Genomic DNA, 22982 nt, shown 5'->3' on the forward strand with positions numbered 1-22982 from the left:
GGCATGATTGTACAAATTTCTGAGCAATGGTAGCACCATTAATTGATCCGGGGAAAGTATCTGGTAAATGGCCTAATCAAAGGGCAGTTCGGGAAAACCTCAGCCTGGGATACAATGATACATACAGCAGCAGCAGTAATGGGAGGATACCTTTTCTACGTTGAAGGTGACAAACATGGCGAGTAGGAGGAGGACTACAGTGAATATGCAGAGGAATGACCATCCAAGGTAGCTGTACATGAAAGCGAAGATCAAAGTGGTAGCATAGGAGAGCTGTCTGCACATGGAGTATGCATTGGCATTCACTGAGGTCTCTGCCTCTGTCTTCACCGGAACTATCACTGTGATCGGCTGGATACTAGTTGCGATGCCTATGTAGACAAACAATGTTTTTACAATAATAGAATAGATAATAGAATAGAATAGATATTGGTCGGTTGATACTTAGTAGTGTATGATGGGCAAAGATCTAATTCAGATGTTAGTGATCTCACTAAAATATCTTTTGAGATCCTAGGAGTGATTTTGGCATCTCTGCTGTTAGTAGTTAAAACAAGTAATTGGCAAAAGAATTGTAACTATACCGTAAAACCAGGTCATTTTCGTTGTCATTAATGGTTCGAAACTGCGAAGCAATAGGGAGAGAGGGGTAATTATTGGCCTTATATTTTACGATTCAAAGAATTTTAATTTGCGAGTTCTTGTCAAACTAGCTAAGCTCATTGAGAGATACTTAAAAAATGGAGCGAAAAGTGGAGAGAAGCTGGAACTAAATTATCAGTGAAGTTTTTAGCTTTTAAAGTGCCCGAAAATTTACAATGTTAACAGCTATTTAATTTGCTATTTTAGTTCATGGTTTTCTCTGAAAATCTCTAAATTTTTTGTTACTCTATTTTCCACCTCCAATAATTGAAGACGAACCAAATTTTAGATAAAATTTTGTCTGTTCTGCTTTTTGACTTTTTCTGATACCTCGAGCCTACCAAAGGGTCTTTCCACTGCTGAAACAGAAACCGCTTCTCATGCTGAACTCAAATTTAAAAATTTCTTTCGAACGTGTTGGGCTGTCTTTTTAAAACTATCCATTCAAATATTTGGGAGATATAAAGTCATGAGAAATCACATGCAAAATCATCAGTAATTCCACTCCAAATAATGTACAACAGTGGACAAAAACTGTAGGAAATGCAGTAATCCGAGTTCAAAAAGGCGTCTTTTTGGATGAATTAAAGATCTATTGAGTATTTGAGGAGTTTGTCCCACTCAGATTCATCCATTAAATTTTTCTACGTTTGATACAATTGATGTTCATATGATTTCTGCGTATTTTGTGATGTTTTTTAAATATTTTGGAAGTAAATGCAACTTGTTTTGATTTTGAGAACAAAATATTTTCCCTTCAATTCATAACCCAATTTCAGCATTTTTTGTATTTATTCCTCGAGTTAGAAGTGAATATTGATGTTGCGGCTGCTCAAGAATCTCAGCGGATCCGATATATCACATCCTGGTTCTTGAGTTTTACCCCGGCCTGGTTCTTCACTGGGTTCGATTGACTAACGATCTCGCAGAAATAATTAGTCTCTCGGACGTTTTTAAAGGACTGTAACTTTAATTTTGTTGATTTAAGTTAAGAAAATCCTAAGTGATAATCTATGTTCAATCTCGTGCTGAAGTTTGTAAGGCTTCAGCCAGTAGCTAGTATTGTTGCAAACTCCTCGTCAAATAAGCTCAACTAACTTAGAACTCGCAAGATCTTAAGATCTATCAAAACTTAGCAAAAAGACTAAAGCTGTTAAAGAATCAAATTTTAGTCAATCTGAGAGCCAACTGCTCTTGGTAACAGTTTCTAATGGTTCTAAATAAAATACGGTTTCACTAATCAAACAATTGGGTTAAAGTAAATCATCAAATATTTATCAATTATAACATCATCGCTACTTGTTTCTGATTGGTTAATCAAGAAAATGATTTTGGTCATTGTTTACATAGTAAATGTCAAATTAATGCAATATTTACTTTTGTTGACATTTTGCACCATATAAGTGCTAATAGCCACAATTGTGGGTCTGACGCAATAACGTTCCTTGGGTCCATGAGTAGCTTAGATGTAACCCTAACCGTCTGCCATAACCTCGGGTTGCTCGGGTTTTGCCTTCCCAAAATAAGGGGGTGTACAGATTTTCAGTCCCAACTTGTAAAATTTTTCATTTTTGACCATTTTTCAGTTTTGACAAATTCTAAGTTTTTTCAGTTTCAAAAGTAATTTCTTGATGTCTGATGGCTTTTGTGGCTCATTTGAAGTGGCGCCAACAATTGCATTCAATCAAATTTCCTCCACATTTTTTGGCTACTTTAACTTTTGCAATTAATGGGAACTAGTTTCTGCAGTTAGGTAATCTCTAACAGATGTTTAGTGCCTGCTTTAACAAAAGACATATTATCAGCTTAGCACAAAAAAATCTCCGAAAAATAGTTTTGAGTTGCGTGATTAGTTCCATTTGTCTCGAAAAGTCATTTGTTTTATTCATTATCTTTTGGTGGATTTTTTCTGTTTGTGCCTCAGCACGTCGGCGAAGACGGTCAGTTTTTACATCCAGCCGTTTTCCGAACTCTTTCCGCTGTGTAGTAATGAGTGAGCGAGCAAATAAACACTTATATCAGGGGGAGAAAAAAGTTGGAAAAATGGTTTTCAGATATCAGCCGAGAAAAAAGAGTAGATGTTTTGATCATAACTTCTTTAAAACTGAGAAAAACGAAGGTCTGAAAAAATTTTCACTATCAAAAGTTTTTGTTCACATGCGAAATTTTTGTTCACGTTCGAAAGGTATTGCAGTCTGAAACAGCTTTATGTAAGGTGAACCATAGATGCTATAGATGTTTGTGAACGTATTATTGTGTGTGCCTAAGTTTGTGCGGAATAATTAAATGTCTCAATTGCATGGAACGCAGTTTTTCTTTCGCATCTATATTGGAATGTGAAAATCTATGTACTATTTGAAAATACTGGAATTTTTTTATTTCAAATCTAATTTATTTTCTACCAATTTTTCTTTTGAATTTGGCTGTTTTTTTCTCTTTTTTGATCCCCTGTGGCAGTAGTTACTAGTTATTGCAAGGGCAAGTTTGAGTTACTGAATTTGAGTTACTGAATTACTGAGGCACACATTTTTGTGCACCCACATCTTCAGGCTCACCCATATTTTTTCAAGCAATTTTATAGTCTTGATTAAAATAAACGAAAGTGTTTTTTGTATGTGTGCTTGTACTGTACAATTTTTCTTAAAAAATTGTTGGTTAATTTTTTTGGGGCTAATTTTTCAATTATTATTTGATTTTATGACTTTTTTCTCTGTTTTGAAATTTGAAGTTCAATAAAGCTTGGATTTTTGCCGTTTTACTGTTTTTTGTTTTTGTGGTATGATAGACTGGCGAAATAATCGATTTGAAATGATAGGAGTGAAACATGAAGTTAATAGTGAAAACGCGGGAAATCATATTGAGGTTACTGCTGTTAGGTTTTGTGACATTTTTGTCGCGAGGTCAAAATTGGTCTCTCTAAATGAGGACAAGATCTCTAAATGAATGCAAAAAGAGTTCTTTAAAAGAGGCCACAATTCTATAATATTTTGTACAAGTTACCTATCAATTTATGAACACTTTTTGTGATAATAGGCTTAAAGGTAAAATTTTTGCGATTTCTTAAATTGAGCAATCTTGTTTCGTTATTGTTGAATGTTCGTTGGGTTTTTGAAACCAAGGCATTTGTTTGGCCACCTTTTCAGTACCTCGTTCGGTGATCTTTTCACTACTGTCAAAAACAGTCCTTTCTCGTTCCATTAATGAGTTTGCAATGGGTAGTGTCAACGTAGAGCGAAAACAAAGAAAACATTAAATCGTGCGATGCCACTGTTGTTCAATTTTTTGTCCATTTTGCGGGGCAACACTTCAGTAAATTCACTCAAGGATAGTCAAGTTTCTCTATAATTGAATGTTTTGTTGATAAAGTGCACTAACCAATGCATGTGAAAGCAACAATGAGGACAGTTGTTTCTACGTGGCCTGTGTCAATGGCAAAGATACCAAGAAAGCAGCCAACCACTCCTATGGACATGAGCAACACGTGCACATGTCTCCTTCTGAGAGGGAATATTGACAGGATTGTCGCACCTGGAGAAACAATCAACAAACATCAACACTTTAAGAAATAAATCAAGCCTTCTTCATGATCGTTACAAAGGGTAATATTTTCAAATACATCAGAAACATGGGAGTCATTAGAGTAAGTTTTTACTAAGATGAGACAACAAAATCGAAAAACTACAGTACTATCAATATTGATCGGATACTCTTTTCCAGAAACAGAAATGTGCAGATTTATAGTAGAAACAGATAAACACAAAGTTAGGATGGTTCAAGTTTATCTGACTCCTTTTTGACGGTCTGTCACCACACTAAGGCCAAATCAAGGCTAAAAAGTGACCCATGTGACCTGTCTAATTGTCATAATACCACTCACTGAAAAGTTACCAGCAAGTTTTAGTTCTAAATCAGGCTTTAAACAATTTAATTTAATTGAATTCAGAATATTAAATAGGCGCTAAAATGCATGAAAGATGTTAGGTGTCTGTCTGTCAAACTTTGAAGTTTTAGGGGTTGTTATGAAGTTCCTCTTCAATAACAAAAATAACAGGACATCTCCTGAATTATAATACAAAGGAATGAATGAACCAAAGACATGACTATCTGGCTAAATGCAAAAGGAGCTTTTGATATTCAGCAAATCATGTGCCGATAGATTAGAAATAACGGTAGATGAAAGCACATGACGCAAAAGCAAAACTAGAAAAAACAAGTTACCAACCAGATATCCACATATTGACAGCGTTAAGCAGATCCAAAAATTTTTATGGTTTAGCCTGTACACAAGAATTAATTAGAGCCAATTAGTGACAAACCATCAAATAGAAAGCGAAACTCCAAAAAAACAACTAATTTTGTTTTAAAACAGCTTGTATCAAATTTATAAGAACGGTCAGCTACGTACAACAAAATTTATCACAAAAAAAACTGTATCTACTTTAGACAATATTTTTGACTTAAAGGCAAATTCATTAAAAAAACAGCAAAATCGGGAAACTCAAAAATTCACATAAATTTTTTGAAAACAAAGGTGGTCAAAGTCATTGAAGACCATTAGAAAGTCATGTAATAAAGATGTTGACCACTTTCATAAACATCAAGAAGACAGGGCGAATCCTGGGTTACAGTCCCAAAAATTAAATGAAGCAAAAAATAATAGAGAGTAGTGTAAACCCAAGAAATGAGGATGAGTAACGTGCGGTTGCTCATAATCTTCCATCTGACAAAACAAAAAAGATCTGAAGTTAAGACATGTTTATAATACATGTCTACTTCTCTAGGTTTTTTTATTAGCTGTGTTTCGCTCTTGATTTATGAAAGACCTGAATCACATACAAAAAAATTAATTGATGCATTTTCTCTGGCAAAAAAAGTGGTCAAATCAACAGAATCATATTTCAGCAAATAACCTAATGCATTCGTCGTCTTTGCATATTCTAAACTTCGCCAATAACACCGCGGCAGAAAACTTTTGGAAAGAAATAATTATTACTAACCCGTACCTTACCTCCAGAGCATATCAGAACTGGAACATAATAAATTCAGGGAAACTCCCAGAGCTGGATCAGAGTCTGATCAGGTCACTTTCACTTTTTACGCTTAACAGAGTAGCTCCAGAGTAGAGTGTTGCTGCCCTTGACAGAAGAGCTCCCAGAGTAGCCCTATTCTGGGCTCTCCTTGACAGAGCTGGGCCCAAAGCAGGCCTACTCTGGGACAACTCTTGACAGAGCAGACCTACTCTGGGACAACTTTTGACAGAGCTAGCTCAGAAATGTTGGCTCTGCTAAGAGGCAACAAAAAACGCAACATTTTGATCAGAGGCTCATCTAGAGTCTGATGGATTTCATCAGAACCAAAGGGGTCCAGCTGAAAGAAAATGCAGGTAAACTTAAGAAGAAAATTTGATTTACATGACGATTTCTAGGGAAAGCTGTCTAAGTTCCTCCATTGAGTCAGAAACATGCACTAACGGTAGGCTAAATAATTTTTTTTACAGCAGTTGGTTTTTTTTCATTTGCAATACTTTTAGAATGGTTTTTCTTAAGATAAATTTAATACTTCAAACATTGTTTTTCATGAAATAAATATATTAGAGCAATATATTTAGTTTTATACCGTGATCAGTATAGAGAATCCAGAATAGAGCTATTTTGGGTTCTACTCTGTCAAGGCAAATTCCAGAATAGACCTACTCTGTGTCCTACTGTGTTAAGACAAGACCCAGAGTTGAAAGGTCTCGTTCTCAGGGGAGCTCTGTTCCAGCTCTGACAGCGCACCTAACGCTGGAATTACCCTGCTCCAGCTCTGATCTACTCTGAAGGTTCGGTACCGGGCGATAAAAAAATAATTGTTTCTATTTAAATTGGTAGAAGGACTGAAAAGAATTTTTTACCAGATAGAGACACAAAACGACACAATGAATTATTCTTTTTGAAAAATGGCGAACCTTTGGGTACGATGTAAAAAAAGCTCTTTAAAATCAATCTTCACCGTAGGTTCAGTCCCCAACAAGTAGAAAGGAACTAAGTCAGCAGATGAAAACCATCCTAAACAAAAATAGTTTCTTATATTGGCTGCAGATCAAATTTCAATTCTTAAGCTGCATATTGATGTTAGACATAAAATTGAACGGATTCGTTCAAATTTCTGTCTATTATCAATATGCAGCGAAAAATCACTTGAAGCAGAACTTTAAATTATAGGATTAGCGTGTGAATTTTCAAACAGATGAAGAAAGCGGAATTCTTCATGCCTCATTTAAACCATGGCGTAACAACTACTTTCCCAAATGCTTTTTTCAATTACTGAAAAATAGAACTCGTAATCTTATGTTTTTCAAATTAAACTGATGCAAGCAGCAACCTCATGTCTGAAACTTCGAGGAAACAACCTCAAGACAACTGATGCTCTCCGGATATACAGTTAAAAGAGACGAATTCAACCTACTTTTAGCAAGGTTATGCAATTGCAACATCAAACACACCGCAAAGTAACCCATGGAAGATTTGTTCTTGATTTGACAAAGACAAATTTTTGGATACTGGATTTTTTATCACTTTGATAAGTTTGATGAAATAAATCAGTTGTAATAAAATACGAACAATCAACTCTTTTAGATAATGGCAACGAGCCCTTGATTCGTACTTCATTTCAGAAATGCAAAATTTTTCGAAAGATGCTAATCTTATTATATATATTCGTTTGTTTGTTTGTGTGTGTGTGTGATATGCATTTATGTAACATGGAATAGTCAATTAAACGAAAAAAGTAACAAAAATTTAGGTGATAATCTGATAATCTTGCCAACAAATTCCGATCATGAAAGGAAAGAAATCAGTAAGAGCGATGGTTAAATTGCCTCAAGTAAACAGAGAGCTCTTGAAAAATGAGCTCTTTTTTGCATTTAACTGATTTTTGGATAAATTGATATATTGTTTCCTTTACTATATTGGCATAACTAAGATCAACCCCCTGATTTGGCTGCTTATTGTTTTCTAAACTTGCCAAGCAAGAAGAACATATTGTCCAAAGAGGACCAAAAAACAACAGAAATCAAATCCTTCAGATTGTAATCTCAAAGCTGGTTAAATTCTTGCCTAAAATCATTGTTTAGTTGAAGATTGAAAGCTGTTGAAAACAAAAGTTTCTGATTGGAAAATCAAAAATTGAAATGATGATTTATTTCCACATACGTATTAACACTATGACCCTTTATACAAACTTCTCGTAAAAAAGAATTGATAATTTGATAGGCATTCTCATTAAAATCTTAGTATCAGTTGGAAAAGTGACTGCAAGCCTGATATATATTCCAGTGGATCCCAATTATACGAAAGACGTCTGCGGAATAGTGGATTTACCTTTAGAATTTTGGAAGCTTACTGTATAAACGACCAGAAAATTGCATAACAAGAGCGTGAACTGAGTATGTTTCTTGTCGGTTAATGGGAACGCAGAGACAAATCTTGTAATCGAATAGTTAAAATAGAAATAATGGTTGACAACTGTGGCGATTAACACGAAATTCAGCCCATATTTATTACCCCAAATTACCGCACTTTTACATTCATGGTGATCACCTTTAATTTATAACTTCCGTGACTTCTTTTGACATCCGATCTTAACTAGCTATTTACTCTGATAATTTACTTCTCTAAAAGATCAAGGGTCATCATATCACACATAACAATATGAAAAGTTGGGGACAAATCTATTATAAATAGCATGTGTTAGCTCCTTGTTGCATTCACTCATTTCATAAATAACCAAGATGTAAATCAGCACGTGGATGAGGTACGTATATCTTTCCATACATTAAACAATTAACATTATACTTTCAACACTCCTCTTATCATGTTAAGTGTTTGTTCCGAGAAGGACATCACAAAAAAGTGATACTTTGGTCCTCCCCAATGCTTTTGTAAGTGTGTCTGCCGGCATGCGATCGGTAGGTAAGTAGTTTAGCTCTAATAGTCGACTGTGGACTAAATTCCGAACGAAGTGCACTTTCAATGAAAAGTGCTTTGTCTTTCCGAGATTCATCGAATTTTTACTTAGAGCAATACAAGCTTGGTTGTCTACAAAGACGTTTACTGGCTGCTGGATTTCTACATCTAATTCTCGTAATAGGTTAACTAAATGTACTGCTTCTTCATTGGCCTCTACTACGGCGTTAAGCTCATCCTCAGCTGTTGAAGTAGATACACACTTTTGTAGCTTGCTAGCCCAACTGATTGCACCTGAACTATTATTAAGTTTAAAACAAAAACCACTTGTACTTTTTCTAATGTCTGTGTTGCCTGCCCAATCTGAGTCTGAAAATCCTGTTAACTCCAGTTTCTCATTTTTTCTAAAAAGCATCTTCTCTGATTTTGTACCTTTTAGGTAACGTAAACACCCTTTTGCCGCATTCCAATGTCGCCTTCCAGGATTTTCAACAAACGAACTCAATAAATTGGCTGCGTGCGCAATATCTGGTCTACTTGTTAATGACAAATAGTTCAAACATCCCACTATACGCCTATAATCACATGATTGCATTTCTCTATGCTCATTGCTGCCTATTTCTGGAGAATCTAATTTTGATAGTTTCAGGCTAACATCTAAAGGTGTTTCCAGTGTCTTTGATTCGCTCATGTTAAACTTCTCTAGTAATTTTTCTACATATGCTTCTTGGCTTAGCATAATTTCGTTTTGTGTTCGCTCAATTTTGATATTTAAGAACCAGCTAAGATCTCCATAACTGCTAATTTGAAATTGGTCACTAACTTTATTTTTAAAGTTTTCACAAAAGTCTTCCTGCAATCCTAATATCACCATATCATCTACCCAAAGACACACTAATCCCTCTATACCATTTTCTCCTTTCTTTATGAAAAGACATTCATTTTGAATAGCCGGCGTGAAACCTAATTGGTTGAGAAAAGTTTTGATTGTTAAGTACCAATTTCTACCGGACTGTTTCAATCCATATAAACTTTTCCTCAGCTTACAAATTAACGGATTTCCTTGCTTGTCAAACTTTTCAAACCCTTCGGGCTGTTGCATAAAGATTTCGTCTTCGATGTCAGCGTTTAAGTATGCTGTTTTGATATCCATTTGTTTTAACTTGGTGTTTTTATATACTGCGTAGCTTATCAGTACTCGAATTGTTGAGAGGCGTGTTGTTGGTGAGTGGGTTTCGTTGTAATCCCGACCTGGAACTTGGCTAAATCCTTTTGCTACTAATCTTGCCTTATACCTTGTTATCTCCCCACTAGGACTAAACTTAAGAGCAAAGTGCCAGCGGCTACCAATGGGTTTATTTCCTTTGTTCTCTACCAGTTCCCAAACTTTGTTTTCCACTGATGAGTTGTATTCCAACTTCATTGCCTCGTACCAGTTTTTATCCCTAATTGCTTCATCAATAGACTTAGGTAGCAATTCGTTGTTAACAATTTCACCAAGGAAAGCTACCGGGTTTAAATTTCTATCACCATCTGAATGATGCTTGTTGACTATCTCCTCCTTCTTTTCTTTGACTTCAATAAACATTTCGTTTTCGTTGAAGGTTACATTGCGAGATTTTCTAACCTTAAAGACCCCTTTGTCATTTGGAATACCTACCAGATAAGTCTTTCTATGGTCTGAAGACCCTAAGAATATTTCTTTTTGAGAAGTTCTATCAATCTTACCACGAAAAATTTTTTCAACATGAACGAAAGCTGAACAACCAAACACTTTGATTGATTCTAAGTTAGGTTTCTTCTTGTACATTGCTCAAAAGGTGTCTTCTGAATACCTGAATGGAAACAAAAATTTTTAATCTCACTTGCCATGAAAAGTGCATATGGCCAATACTCTTTTTCTAAACCTGACTGCTTTAAAAGACATCTAGCCATTGGGGTGATTGTCCCCCAATTCCTCTCAACCTTTCCGTTTTCTTGTCGTGTATACGGTGCCGAGAACTCAAGTCTAACGCCTTTTCGTCTACATAATTGTTTTATGTCATTTGACACATATTCCCCTGCACCGTCACAAACTAAGGTTCCTGGTTGCCCTATGTCTGCAAAGCACTGTTCAAACTTTTCAAAGGCCTCGTCCCTTGACCTCAAAAAAATATAGTTTCTGATATCTGCTAAAACTATCCACGAACCCTATTGCTTCCGGTTGGATGGGCCCTAATATGTCGGTATGAACAATTTCTAAGACTTCACTTGCTCTTGTTCCTGAGTCTCTTGGTACTGGAAGTTTCTTTGATTTATTTAGCTGACATATTTCACAGTTTGCTAAATCATGCTGGTTTACTTTTAGCCCCACTGCGTGATCTTTTAATTTGTATATGTCCTCAACATTGTTATGACCCAAACGCTTATGCCACAAACTAAGGGGATCTCCATTTGCTAAGTTGCACTGCTCGCCGTAATCAATGTTGTGCCAGATAAAAAAACTATCTCTCTCCTCGAAAGGGAAAATTGTTCCGTTCTTAGTTCGTACTTCTAAAGTCCCACCAAAGACGACCTCACTACCTGTTGCTCTAGTTTTGACACTGATATCAGTTCCTTGTGTTGTTAGGAACAAGCAACGCATTATTTAATCTTATTTTTCGCGCCAAAACCATTGGAATCCAAAACCCTAATTTCAACTGTTCCTTTCGCAATATTGAACTTTTACTGCTGTTTGCATTAGTGATGGTACCAGAATACTCCTGTCTAAATCTATGAATAAACTTTCATCTTTAATTATATGACTGGTAGCACCTGAGTTTAAAACTAGCTCATTTGCAAGGTTGTTTTCCGACCTTTGAAAGAAGGAAAAGATTTCTTCTTCTTCTTCTAAACTCTGCTCTTCAACTAAATTTTGCGTGCCCCTCTGGTTGGTTCTCCTGCTTTGACTTACAAACTTTTTCTCATGTTTCTGTTGTTTTCTACAAAATTTAGCTATATGTCCGTGCTCACCACACTTAAAACATTTCATTTGAGAAGCTTTGGTTTGTTCAGGAATCGTTTTCTTAAACCTACATTCTTTTGCGATATGTCCCATTTTCTGGCAGTTGAAACATTTCCGTTCCTTATTAAAGAATACGCTCTCTGTTTTGGTTTTTAGATTTTCATTATCGAAGTTTATCAGATCTCGTTTTATTTCCTCTAGAGTTTTCTCGTCTTTGCTGTATTTCACGAGTGTTGCGAAATTTTCATATTCCTTTGGGAGCCCTTTTAGAATTATTGAGACAAACATTTTATCACTAATTCCTTCATTCACTAGTGATTCACTAAGTTGTATTGCATATCATCTGCTCTGCTGAGATAATCTACTATACTCTCATTTGAAGTCTTCCTAAGGCTAGTTAATTGCGCTATCAATTTGTGTAGCTGGGGTCTCTCAAAATTTTTGAAGCGTTTACACAGTACATCCCAAGCTCTAGTGCCATCACCCTTATAGGGTCTAAGAAAAAGAACTGATGTTTTGTCTAAAGCCTGAACTAACTCGTACCACAATGTCTTCTTTTTCTCTTCTAATTTTTCCCTCCCCTTTTTATAGCTTGCCTACGTTGCTCCTCTGAAGAATTATTTCTAACAGCTGGCACATAATCTAGATAAGTGGCTTCTCCACTAAGAACTTTACCAAGTTTTAAAGAGTGGACACGAGCCTCAAACTGTTCAGCAAAATACAAGAAATCATCTTCACGCCCACTGAATACCAATCTTTCTAATTTTGAGCTCATTGTTAGGTCTGCCTTACTTTCGTTTACTTTCCGTTCGGCTCAAATTAACAAATTAGCTTTAATTATTCCCTACTGAACCAAAGAGTTATGCTGCCCCTACTATGTCTTTTGTTTTTCTAAGCTAGTACTGCTCTAGGTAAATATTCTTTTGTAAAAAGATTCGGGCTCTGAAAAAAAAACTTGTTCGGACTTAGATCAAAACTGCTTTCCTTTCTACGCGTGTTTGAATCTGTTGCCTGTTGCTGGCTGTGTTATAGGGCGACGAAGCGGTGATTCGTTATGTTTGTGTATCAAAAAATGCTTTATAGCACCAGGTTAGCACTTGTTGTAATATGGTAGCACTTGTTAGGAAAAAAACACTAAGCAAAAAGGATTTGGTCGACTAAATTAATCTAGAAGTTGGTGTTCTGTTCGAGTTCTGTAGTATCCTTGACCAAATCGAAAGCAGGACTTTGACATTGAGCCAGGGTTTTTCTGCCGCGATTAAGCACGATGAGGATACCAACACCCTCCGAGGATAATGTACTCGAACCCTAATCCTAGTCCTAATTAAGAAATGTTTTACCACCAACTTTTGTGTCTTTCGACCAAACTTGTATCTTACAGAAGCACAGCACACACAATTGAAAATGAAACAGTTGTTTAAGCTGAGCTGTTCTCAGCTCTACTAAGCAATCCTGGTTCCCCGACAGCTCTGTTATACAATTGAACCTCCGCGCTCATTTTTGATCCCCCACAACAGCTCCACTCACTCTTGACTTCACCAGCAGAATCCACTGCTTAGCTACACACACTTAGCACTCCAGAATTGAAGTCCCCCGACCAGGTACACAAAACTGCTCACTTCACAAGTGAAGTCCCCCAACCACTTACAAAAGCTTCCAACTCCACAATTGAAGTCCCCCAACCAGCCACACAAGCTTTCAACTCCACAACTGAAGTCTCCCAACCAGTTACACAAGCATCTTACTCTTGCTTCTTCTGGTCTCACTTGGCAACTTCGTGACTACAAGGCTTGTCTCTCCTTGTCTTCTCTGTCTTCCTCCCTCAGTGATTTCAGCGATCCTCTTATGTAGCAAAGAGGCGCAGCAACAACGTTTTTCTATTTACGATGGGGGTTGATTAATTAAATTAGAAAAGGTCTGAGGCCCATAACCTGTCGGTTAATGGGAACGCAGAGACAAATCTTGTAATCAAATAGTTAAATTAGAAATAATGGTTGACAACTGTGGCGATTAACAAAAAATTCAGTCCATATTTATTACCACAAATTACCGCACTTTTACATTCATGGTGATCACCTTTAATTTATAACTTCCTTGACTTCTTTTGACATCCGATCTTAACTAGCCATTTACTCTGATAATTTACTTCTCTAAAAGATCAAGGGTCATCATATTACACATAACAATATGAAAAGTTGGGGACAAATCTAGTATAAATAGCATATGTTAGCTCCTTGTTGCATTCACTCATTTCATAAATAACCAAGATGTAAATCAGCACGTGGATGAGGTACGTATATCTTTCCATACATTAAACAATTAACATTATACTTTCAACATTTCTCTTTTTTCATGCAGAAATCAGATATTGACTCACAAAAAACACTGAAAGAGATTCTATGAGTTAAAGTCATGTTCGCTATAAATAAAACCCCAACAATATGTTTCCACTATAAGTTTTCTGACAAAACTAGCAACATTTAAAAAAAGTTTTGAGAGTTTTTGCGTATATAGACTTGCTGGAAATGCTTACTCATGCAAAATTTGATATAAATAATCACATTAGTTATTTTAATGTTTTCAAAATTCACGACTTTAATTCTCTTAAAGACCTTCTGCCCTAACTAACTTATAAAGAAAAACGGGCAAAATCCTACACTTAGAAGAAATTAACTTACACCAGCTAACTTCTAGTACTTATGTCTGCTGTTTAAATTACATCAAAAACAAGCCAAAATCTAACTACGAACTCTCTGTTTTACCAAGAGAAAGGAGAGATTTCACTTACAAAATTAAATTGAAAAGAAAATCTGAAAATCTACAAAAATCAAGCGGTATATATACTCTGCAAAAGTAAATAATAGAGACATGATCAAGTCCAATTTCTTTTTATAAAATAATCTTATGCGAAAAAGTTCAGAAAAACACATGGTTGAATTAAGTTTATCCCTAATTTGGTAATTAATCTCCAATTTGAGCTGAAAATATTTAAGTTTCATTAAAAGTTCTAAATCCGTTCAGTTTAGACAAAGTCAGAACTGTCATTACTAATCAAAATCAATATTTGTTTAATAAAACGCTTATACAGTTCTAACATGCCTAGCGATTATGCTTTCATTATAATTTAAATCGAAACTTGTGAGAAATAACCCAAGGTTAGTACTTTGCTATAATTTCTGAAGTTTTCTTATTTTTCTTCAGATATCTTTAGATAGAAATTTCGTTTCAACTTGATTTTTTAATTCTAAACTTTGTTCAGTCACAGATTATTTTTAATTAGTTTCAAAGATGCTGAGAGATTTCAAAGAATAAAATAAAAACGTTGTTGTTTATAGCTATGGACGACAAGCTTTAGTCTATCTGGAAATATATTAGCAGTGACTTGGTTAATATTGAAACTGAAACTGGACCAGTTTTCCCATTGGTAAAAAAAGGTTTTTATTGCTCTCAAGTGGTAATTGCTCTCAATTAAGTTATGCCTGAAATTGTCTGAAAGAAAATTTTCTTTGCTAAATTAAAAAAAAATCAAAATTAAAAAACGACACCTTCCTTGTGAAAATGATTTCTACCATTGAAATAGGTACATGTTTCACAACTATAATCTAATCAAAATAAGAAAACTTTGTTAAAAACTTAGATTCATGATAAATACTTCCCGAAAGAGTTGAATAATGTATAGACTAATGTGATACTGTATAAAATAATGTCGCAAAATGCGTCAATGGATGCAAATCTTCATAAATTTATCCATTATCAATTAACTAGCAGCTTCTAGCAAAAATTTCGAAATATTTCGTCACAGGCGTTTGAAAATCAATAATGAACATTATAATTTAGATATTGAACAAGGAGGCTCGGTAATGTGCGTTCGATCAAGTTCCGACACCGCTCATCTACATTTTTGGCAAAAATGTCTACAAAATACGAACAGATATTCAAATATTTTAAAAAAATGTATGTGAACAAAGATCGCCTCAAACGCAAACAACTCAGTGGAGCAAAAATGCCTAATTACATTGATGAGATCAGTCATTATTAAGAAAGCGGAACAAAATCAAGTACAAGCCAAGAGGAACAAAATCAAACAACAATAACAAGAAGCGTTAATTACATCTAAGACTTTATGTCCAAACATAACACTTACAGAAACCCAAAATAGCGTCGGATAAAACTGAAACCGAACAAAATTACCCTTATTTCACTAGAAAAGATATGGAAACACGCTATAAAAAGCCTCGGTAACAATCAGACAAAAAAACAGCAAAGATTAAAAAAACGAACATATATTTCTGAAAACAATTAATTCAATGCAATGAAAACCATCAGATGGCAATTGAAAACATCCAATGTATTTATGATCAAAAATGCATTTATAGCAGGATCCTAAGACCTGTCTTTAATGATTTTTGTGGTTACAAAATGATAACAACAGAGACAGAAAAATTTCATTTGAAACTTGCAAGAAAACGCTGTCGAAGCCTTAAAGCCATAATTTCCCCCTCAAAATAGGGCACTTCAAAAGCCAAAATGTGGAAAAAAAGCGGGGTCTCATTATTGAGAATACGCAACAACTACACCAAAAAAAGAAAGGGGCAAAATTAATTAACACTTTTGCTTTTTTTGGAAAACAAATATTTTCAAATTCAAGAAAGTCATTAGCTACAAAACGGGACAATTAAATAGGTTTGTCTGTTTGTCCAAAGGAAGCGCTTGAGACCTGCAATTTTAAAGAAAATGTCTTACGTCTACATAAAGAAGTTAAATTTAGACAAAAATCAAAAATTAGTTTACTTTTTGTGCGAAAAACCTCTGTTGAAGCAAGTAAATTCAAAACAAATTCTTTAAAAAAACAATAAATTTTGTACAACTGCACCTACCCTCGACAACAATACTGTCATTTTAGATCTGTATTTAACGAGACTAGGCATCACAGAAGATAAAGAATAAGATAAAGTAAGATAAAAAATTTGGCTTAGGGTTTTAAAAAACAACTAATTCAAAGGAAAACCATTATATGGCAATTGAAAACAATGAACTATTTTTCAATGATTTTTTGGTTACAAAAAGAACAACAAATTAAGACAAAAAATTTCATTTAAAACTTGCAAGAAAACGCAGTCGAAGCCCTAAAGTCAAATGTGGCCCCTCAAAATATGTTCAATTGAGACTTCCTTCAACGCTAAACAGTGGTATAGGCCACCTCATTAATGAGAAGAGGTAAACAAAAGACCAAAAAAAAGAAGAAGGCAAAATAATTTGAATTTTTTCCGAAAACAATTATTTTCAAAGTAATGAAAGCCATTAGCTACAAAACTAACAAATTTAAATAAGTTTGTCTTTTTGTCCAAAGTAAGCGCTTAAGAACTGTAAGAATTCAGAATATGTATTACTCCTACAAAAAGAACGTTAAATAGAGACAGAAATGAAAAAATGGTTTACTTTTTGTGCGAAAAATCCGTGTCGAAGCCATTAAATTCATATCGAGCTCTTCAAAAAAGATCAGATTGTGTAATTTGCGCCTGCCCTCCACAACAATAAAGTCATATGTGACCTGTAAATAAAAATTTTGGCAAACAAATAGACAAAGAGAACAAAAATGCGAAGTAAAACAACGTTAATTTTTTTTTATTTTTGAAAACAATTGTTTTCAAGGTCATGAAAGCCATCAGCTATCTACTCAAATCAGAATAAAGACTCATTTATTCCATCATAAACGCCATTGAAAGTTGCCATTATCCAGGTAATTTCACACGACTAAAAAGACAAAGTGAGAACGACAGTTAGTGACAATTGTAAAAAAAATAAATTAAATTCTTCAAGAAAGGAATGTCGAAGTCGTTGAAATCTTAAACTATGCTTTTAAGGACTTTTATATGTTCAATTTGGCCTTATTTCAATTGCCAATAATGTAATATGTGAACTGTCAAAAATGCGATAGTGTGACACAAAAAGAAAAAAACGTGAAAAAGTGGCTAATACTTAAAAACCAAAAAAAAATGTGAAATCTAGTAGTATCAAAGCCAAAAACCACAACGTAACGCGTAATATTGCAAAAAAGAATTAAAATTTGATTCAATAGAAAGAAGAGGAGGAAAAAGCATTCTTTCTTTGCTGACACTAAGTTACAAATTGACCAAATTAAGAGAAAAATAGTGGCCGTTTTCAATACGCCATTGTTCAATTAAAAGCAAACATTTTTAAAAATCAAAACGACCATAATATTTCGAAGAAAAAATAGATATTTTCAATTGGATCTGTTTAGGAAACCTTTTGGATCTATCAACAGTCAACTTTGATAAAAATTGTTCTATTCTTTAATTAACATAAAAAACTCGACTTCATTTTCTAAAAAAAAGACCGAATGATCATAATCCGAAATTTTTTTCGATTGTAACAGTCCAAGATTGGACCAAAACCAGCCCCGCTATTGCGGTTCGTCCATATAGAACACTCAAGCCTTTCGAATGCTTTAGATCTACATAATCTGTTAGTTAAAAGATCAAAAATAATTGCTGCGCTTTTGATAATCATAAAGTTAGCAAAAACGGCAACATTTGGATTCTAGACTACTCTCAATGTAAGTGGAAGTAAAACTGGCTCCCTTTATAGTATACAAAGAGTGTGTTTGTTGTTTTTTGGGTGTTTTCGTCCGGCAAATTTAATCGAACTGGACTTAAAAAGCTTATTTCGGGCAAATTTTGATGAAAAAGGCTGAATTTTGAAATATTTAGTCAAAATTGTCTCCAAAAGTAAAATCAACAGTACTATTGTTAACAATTTTTGGAGTTTTTAGCAAAACTGACAAAATTTTAGTCAAAATTCCAGAAAATGTGAATAAAAACAATGGAAATTCGTCTATTATTCACAACTTCAAGCCTCGCTAACTCCCTGCAAAATAACAAATTCAAAAAAATCTTTTTAACTCCATATTCTACGCTGGAGGGTCTTTTTAATGATACCACCCACAACTCTGTACCATGAATATATCGATCGGTCAAAATTGTATGAACAAAAAAAACCATTTGAGTATATAGGTCCTCACCCCTCAAGAGGGGTCGGAACAATAATCTTTTGTTGGCTAAATTTTTTATTTCAGCATATTGAAGCCGTCTTCAATAATTGTTCATTTAATTCACCTTTTTAAATTACATTACACGCAAGGCAAGGAGGTTATATTTGATGACAGTTCTCTTTAATATAATGGTTGGTATTAATATAACGATTTAATATATAGTAATATAATCAGAAAATAATGATATTTTTAACATAGTGATTTCTCGAATGGTGTTAAAGGCACATGGTTTAGTTTTTGTATAAAACAGTTTAATAAGGCAATGAAATTTTGGTTTTATACGCAGAATTTGACACATCCTGACGAAAAACCAACACAAAATACCTTCAATTGATTACTCTTTGAAAATCGAATAAGCTGCCTGCCTACACAGAAATTTCTGAAAGTGGGCTGATGTGTTTTTTTTTAAATTAGTGGCACCAACTCGACATAACGAAATAGCAACAGAACTTCTTGCTTTTTGTCCTCAAGTGCAAATCTTAGGAACATTTTTGTCACAGGGCTAAAAATAATAATAAATTTATTTAACTTTATTTCTTTCCCTAAAGAACTTCAATCTTCAAACTGACAAGCAAAAAAACTAACAGTTGTTTCATACAAAATGTTAAACTTCTAGTGGGCTGTCTTGTAGAAGCCTACTGTGGAGACGCGAAGTATCCTAAAAAAAATTCTAAACTAATTCTAATAACTTTAACACTTGAAGTTTATGTGTCGTAAAAGGTGTACATTGATTTTCCTTTACTCTCCCTTTCACGTGGTTACTGATAACTGTCGAAGGAATTCATGGGATTTGCCATCATTGATCTCAGAAAAAAAACCCAAGTAGTTGGCATCAAAATAGAAAGAATATTTTGCAGCTATTACTTTCTCACTCGAGCAGTCCCTCATTTTGTATTGTTCATAACAAATATCCGTCGAAATTCATTTTAACTTCAGTTCCATTGATACCTTTCAGTTCCATTGATACTCCTTTTTGGGTCACAATTGGATGGTATTTTTGTAGGTTTCGACTAATGTGAAACATAGTATGTGGAATTTGCCTTCTCCCTACAATTCATAGGTACATTATTGAACTTTTTAGAAGTATGTGATTTTTCAGTCAGTTATTGAAACAATACGAGACAGCAAAAACAAAACAAAACTTTCTTTACAGTACTTTACCAGAACACAACTATATCAAATAAAAAAATCAAAAACTGGCTGAAAAAAGACACAAAAATAACATATGTTTATAAATTAAGCACATTGGACTGCGGCAGCTTTTCGATAATCCAGTTTCGTTTCATTTATAAATAACCCGATACCTCGAAAATCAGTAGTCTAATACAAACTATAACTGAAGCTACTCCCAGTCACGTTTCTTGCGCGTTTATTGAAACTCGAAAGTTCTTAATGGTTTAAAGTATAGTGTAAAATCTAAGATTTTTTGAGCTTCAATACACCTACGTCACACTCGCATAATATTTACGTCACATTTAAATTTTGTATACGTTTATGCCTACGTGATATACGGATGATCGAAGTCTGTCGTCAGTGGTCAATTTATTTAATAATGGTATGTATTATCAGAGTAACAAAAACCAATGATGAATTCTTTCAACTCTGTCAGCGGGGGAAAAACTTGTACAAAAAAGACTTTCTGAAGATATCTTACAAAAGTGTTTATCTTGTAATATTTTTCATAATAATCATCAACCACCCCGGTTAATGAATTGATCATAAAGTTCATCCTTAGTTTTCAATTTGTTCAACTCATATTAACAGCCCGGTGGCATTTTTTTGACAGGAGCAGTAGCGCATCACCCCCGTTCCTGCATCAAACGGCAGAGGGAAAAGGAGCAGAGAAGTGAGGAGAAAACAACACCAACAACAGTTAGTGGGAAAAGAATAGGGAAAGAGAGAGAAGTCAATCGCTAATCCGGCCTTTTAATTCCCATCACAATTCATCAGGCTGATTAAATTTAGATTAAATTCGATTGAACGAACAACTGCCTTTTTATACCCCCTCCTTCTCTCTTCTCTTCTCTTCTCTCATGCACTCCTGTATATCCTACACACATCATCCCTCTAAACATCAACTAACAATATATTCTGGGAGCATTCGCAATGTACACGCGGGCTTGTTTGGAACACACAAACACATTTGAGTCACATACACACCATTAGGCATACCATCGCAATAACGCTAATTCAGAACAAAACATAAACTCCTTTCTAACAAATTACGCCATCCTTTACAGTACCTATATAACTGTCTCAAACAGCCGATCATGAGAGTGTTGTGTTTTAACGTTTTACTTTAAATTTTGGAATCATTAATTTGTGTTTATCTGCTGAAAACTTGTTAAACTTGTTATTAATTAATTTAAAAAAACTTGTTAAACGATGCTGTGAGTCTTTTTTTGTTATCAGTTAAACTTAAACAGTATAATTGAACGGCGGTCACAAAAAACTTACTTTTTCAACTGCGAAACAAATTTGAACAATGTCAATCATGATTATAAGGACCAAATTTAAAACTTTTTCTTTCTCTGAGAAAAGAAAAAGAAAAAAAACACAAAATTGTTTGTTTCAAAGAACGGTGGCGTCTACGTAGAATGGATGGCGCACATATACTTTTCGGTTTGTAGGAACTGTTTCGGCGGTCAAGCGAGCGTTCGACAGATAGCACGCGTGTGGCTTAAGAGGTAATGATTGGGGTCTGCGTGATGTAGAGTAGAGGGGGATTAGTGGTGTAGGCTGGGATAAAAGAGCAGAAAGCATTCTGTTAAATCTGAGCGCTTTGCCTCCCCTAATTCGATTCTATTGTTCTCCTCTCTCTTTATAACTCGCTAACCAGTTTAAGTTAAGTCATTACGACAGAATTGGCATCTGTGTGAATGAATGAATGGCTTGGCTTCACCAACACAACACACCACTGCTCTCTCTTCTCTCTCGCTCTCTTTCGCCCATTCGCTTCCCTTTCGGGCTACAAGCATTTCATGTCTATCTACCACTTCTTACACCCTCTCCCTCTCTCCGTGCAATACTGGGCTATTTTAATTGGGGCAGTTTGTACAGATCTGTACTTTGAAATTGTTAAAAAAGTGAAAAATGTGTTGAAAAATTGTTGTTAAAATGGTAATTTAAAATTGTTATGAACTTGGGTTTTTTTTTGGGGGGGGGGGGGGAGCATTTGAGAGTCACAATACTTCGCATTTTTTCATTTTGAGTCACAACCGTATAAAAAGTCGGTACGTTAACTGTGCACAACAAAAAAATGCATAAATTTGTTGCTCATTTTCATGAACTACGTAACCAATTTTTGTACATTTTTCGTACAGTGGACAGTGGACAGTAGGGACGAAGTGAAAAACAGCTGGATACTGTTTTTCAAGCTTGATCAAACATAGGTATCGTGTATAATAGTGACTAATTTTTTGAAAGTTTGAGTAAATTTAAACTATCATTATTAAACATTGATGAGCACGATCTCTTACCTTAATTATGTCAAAACAATAGTCTGGAAAATGCTGTCACTTTTCGGTGAAACTACTCTTTAAACGTTTCCGAGTGCTATGGCGGGTAATCATAAAATGTACCTGATTGAAAAAAACTCCTTAAGATACGTCGCTAGAAAATATATTATAAAAAAAATGTGAAGAAAAAGTTGTGATTTTTAACTTGAATCTTTTATTACTTCCCAAATTGAGCCAATTCAAAAACAAGGTCTTAAACTTCAATATTTCGAACGACTTTCGCCACGAAAATTGGTAAATAAAGCTTTTAAACGCTCCAAATAACGTTAGCACTTCAATTTAAAATTTTACTTTTGGTTAATTTTCTACCATTTAAAAACTTTAGGAACATTCTGTTGTATAAGTTATAGCAATTGTTCCGGCCGGCCCACTTTGGTGGGAGCAGGAACTATTTACCCAAACAGTTTTTGTTCCAGTCAATTTTCCCCAATCGATACATTCATCGTAGAGGACTGTGAGCGGTATCATAAGCCCGATCAGTGTAATATATATAACTAGAAATATTTTTTGCAGTTCGTTTTTTTCCACAGCCACAGAGTAAGAATTTTAAGGTTTTGTGAAAATTTCCTTACAATTTTTGTTGCTATTGTTCACATTCTCCGTTTACTTACCCAATTTATGCCAATTTTGCCTAACGTTATGTTAAAAATGGAAACGAAAGTTGGTAATGGCAGTGTCGGTTTTACCTCTAAAAATCAAAAAAAGTGTTGTCGAATTGTCTCATCTAATTTTTTGGCCAGAAATATTGCCGAATCGTTCAAAATTCGGTTGTTTTTTTAATTAAAAATGGCTTGAAATAAACTTCCTCAGGCCGTTTTGTT

The 22982-nt window shown here is 34.6% G+C and overlaps 1 protein-coding gene across 1 annotated transcript in view; it reads right to left on the reverse strand.

The window, feature by feature from the left end:
- LOC142338723 (uncharacterized) overlaps positions 1-22982 on the reverse strand; it is a 56510-nt gene that overhangs the window by 1545 nt on the left and 31983 nt on the right. Inside the window, exons 3-4 of the mRNA XM_075388609.1 lie at positions 4018-4170; positions 151-371 (exon numbers count right to left, since the gene is read on the reverse strand). Of these exons, the coding sequence (XP_075244724.1) occupies positions 151-371; positions 4018-4170 (374 nt within the window). The remainder of the gene's footprint in view (positions 1-150; positions 372-4017; positions 4171-22982) is intronic.

The sequence above is a fragment of the Convolutriloba macropyga genome, chromosome 1 (genome assembly GCF_964194025.1).
Source record: "Convolutriloba macropyga chromosome 1, txConMacr16.3, whole genome shotgun sequence".
Classification (NCBI taxonomy): domain Eukaryota; kingdom Metazoa; phylum Xenacoelomorpha; order Acoela; family Convolutidae; genus Convolutriloba; species Convolutriloba macropyga.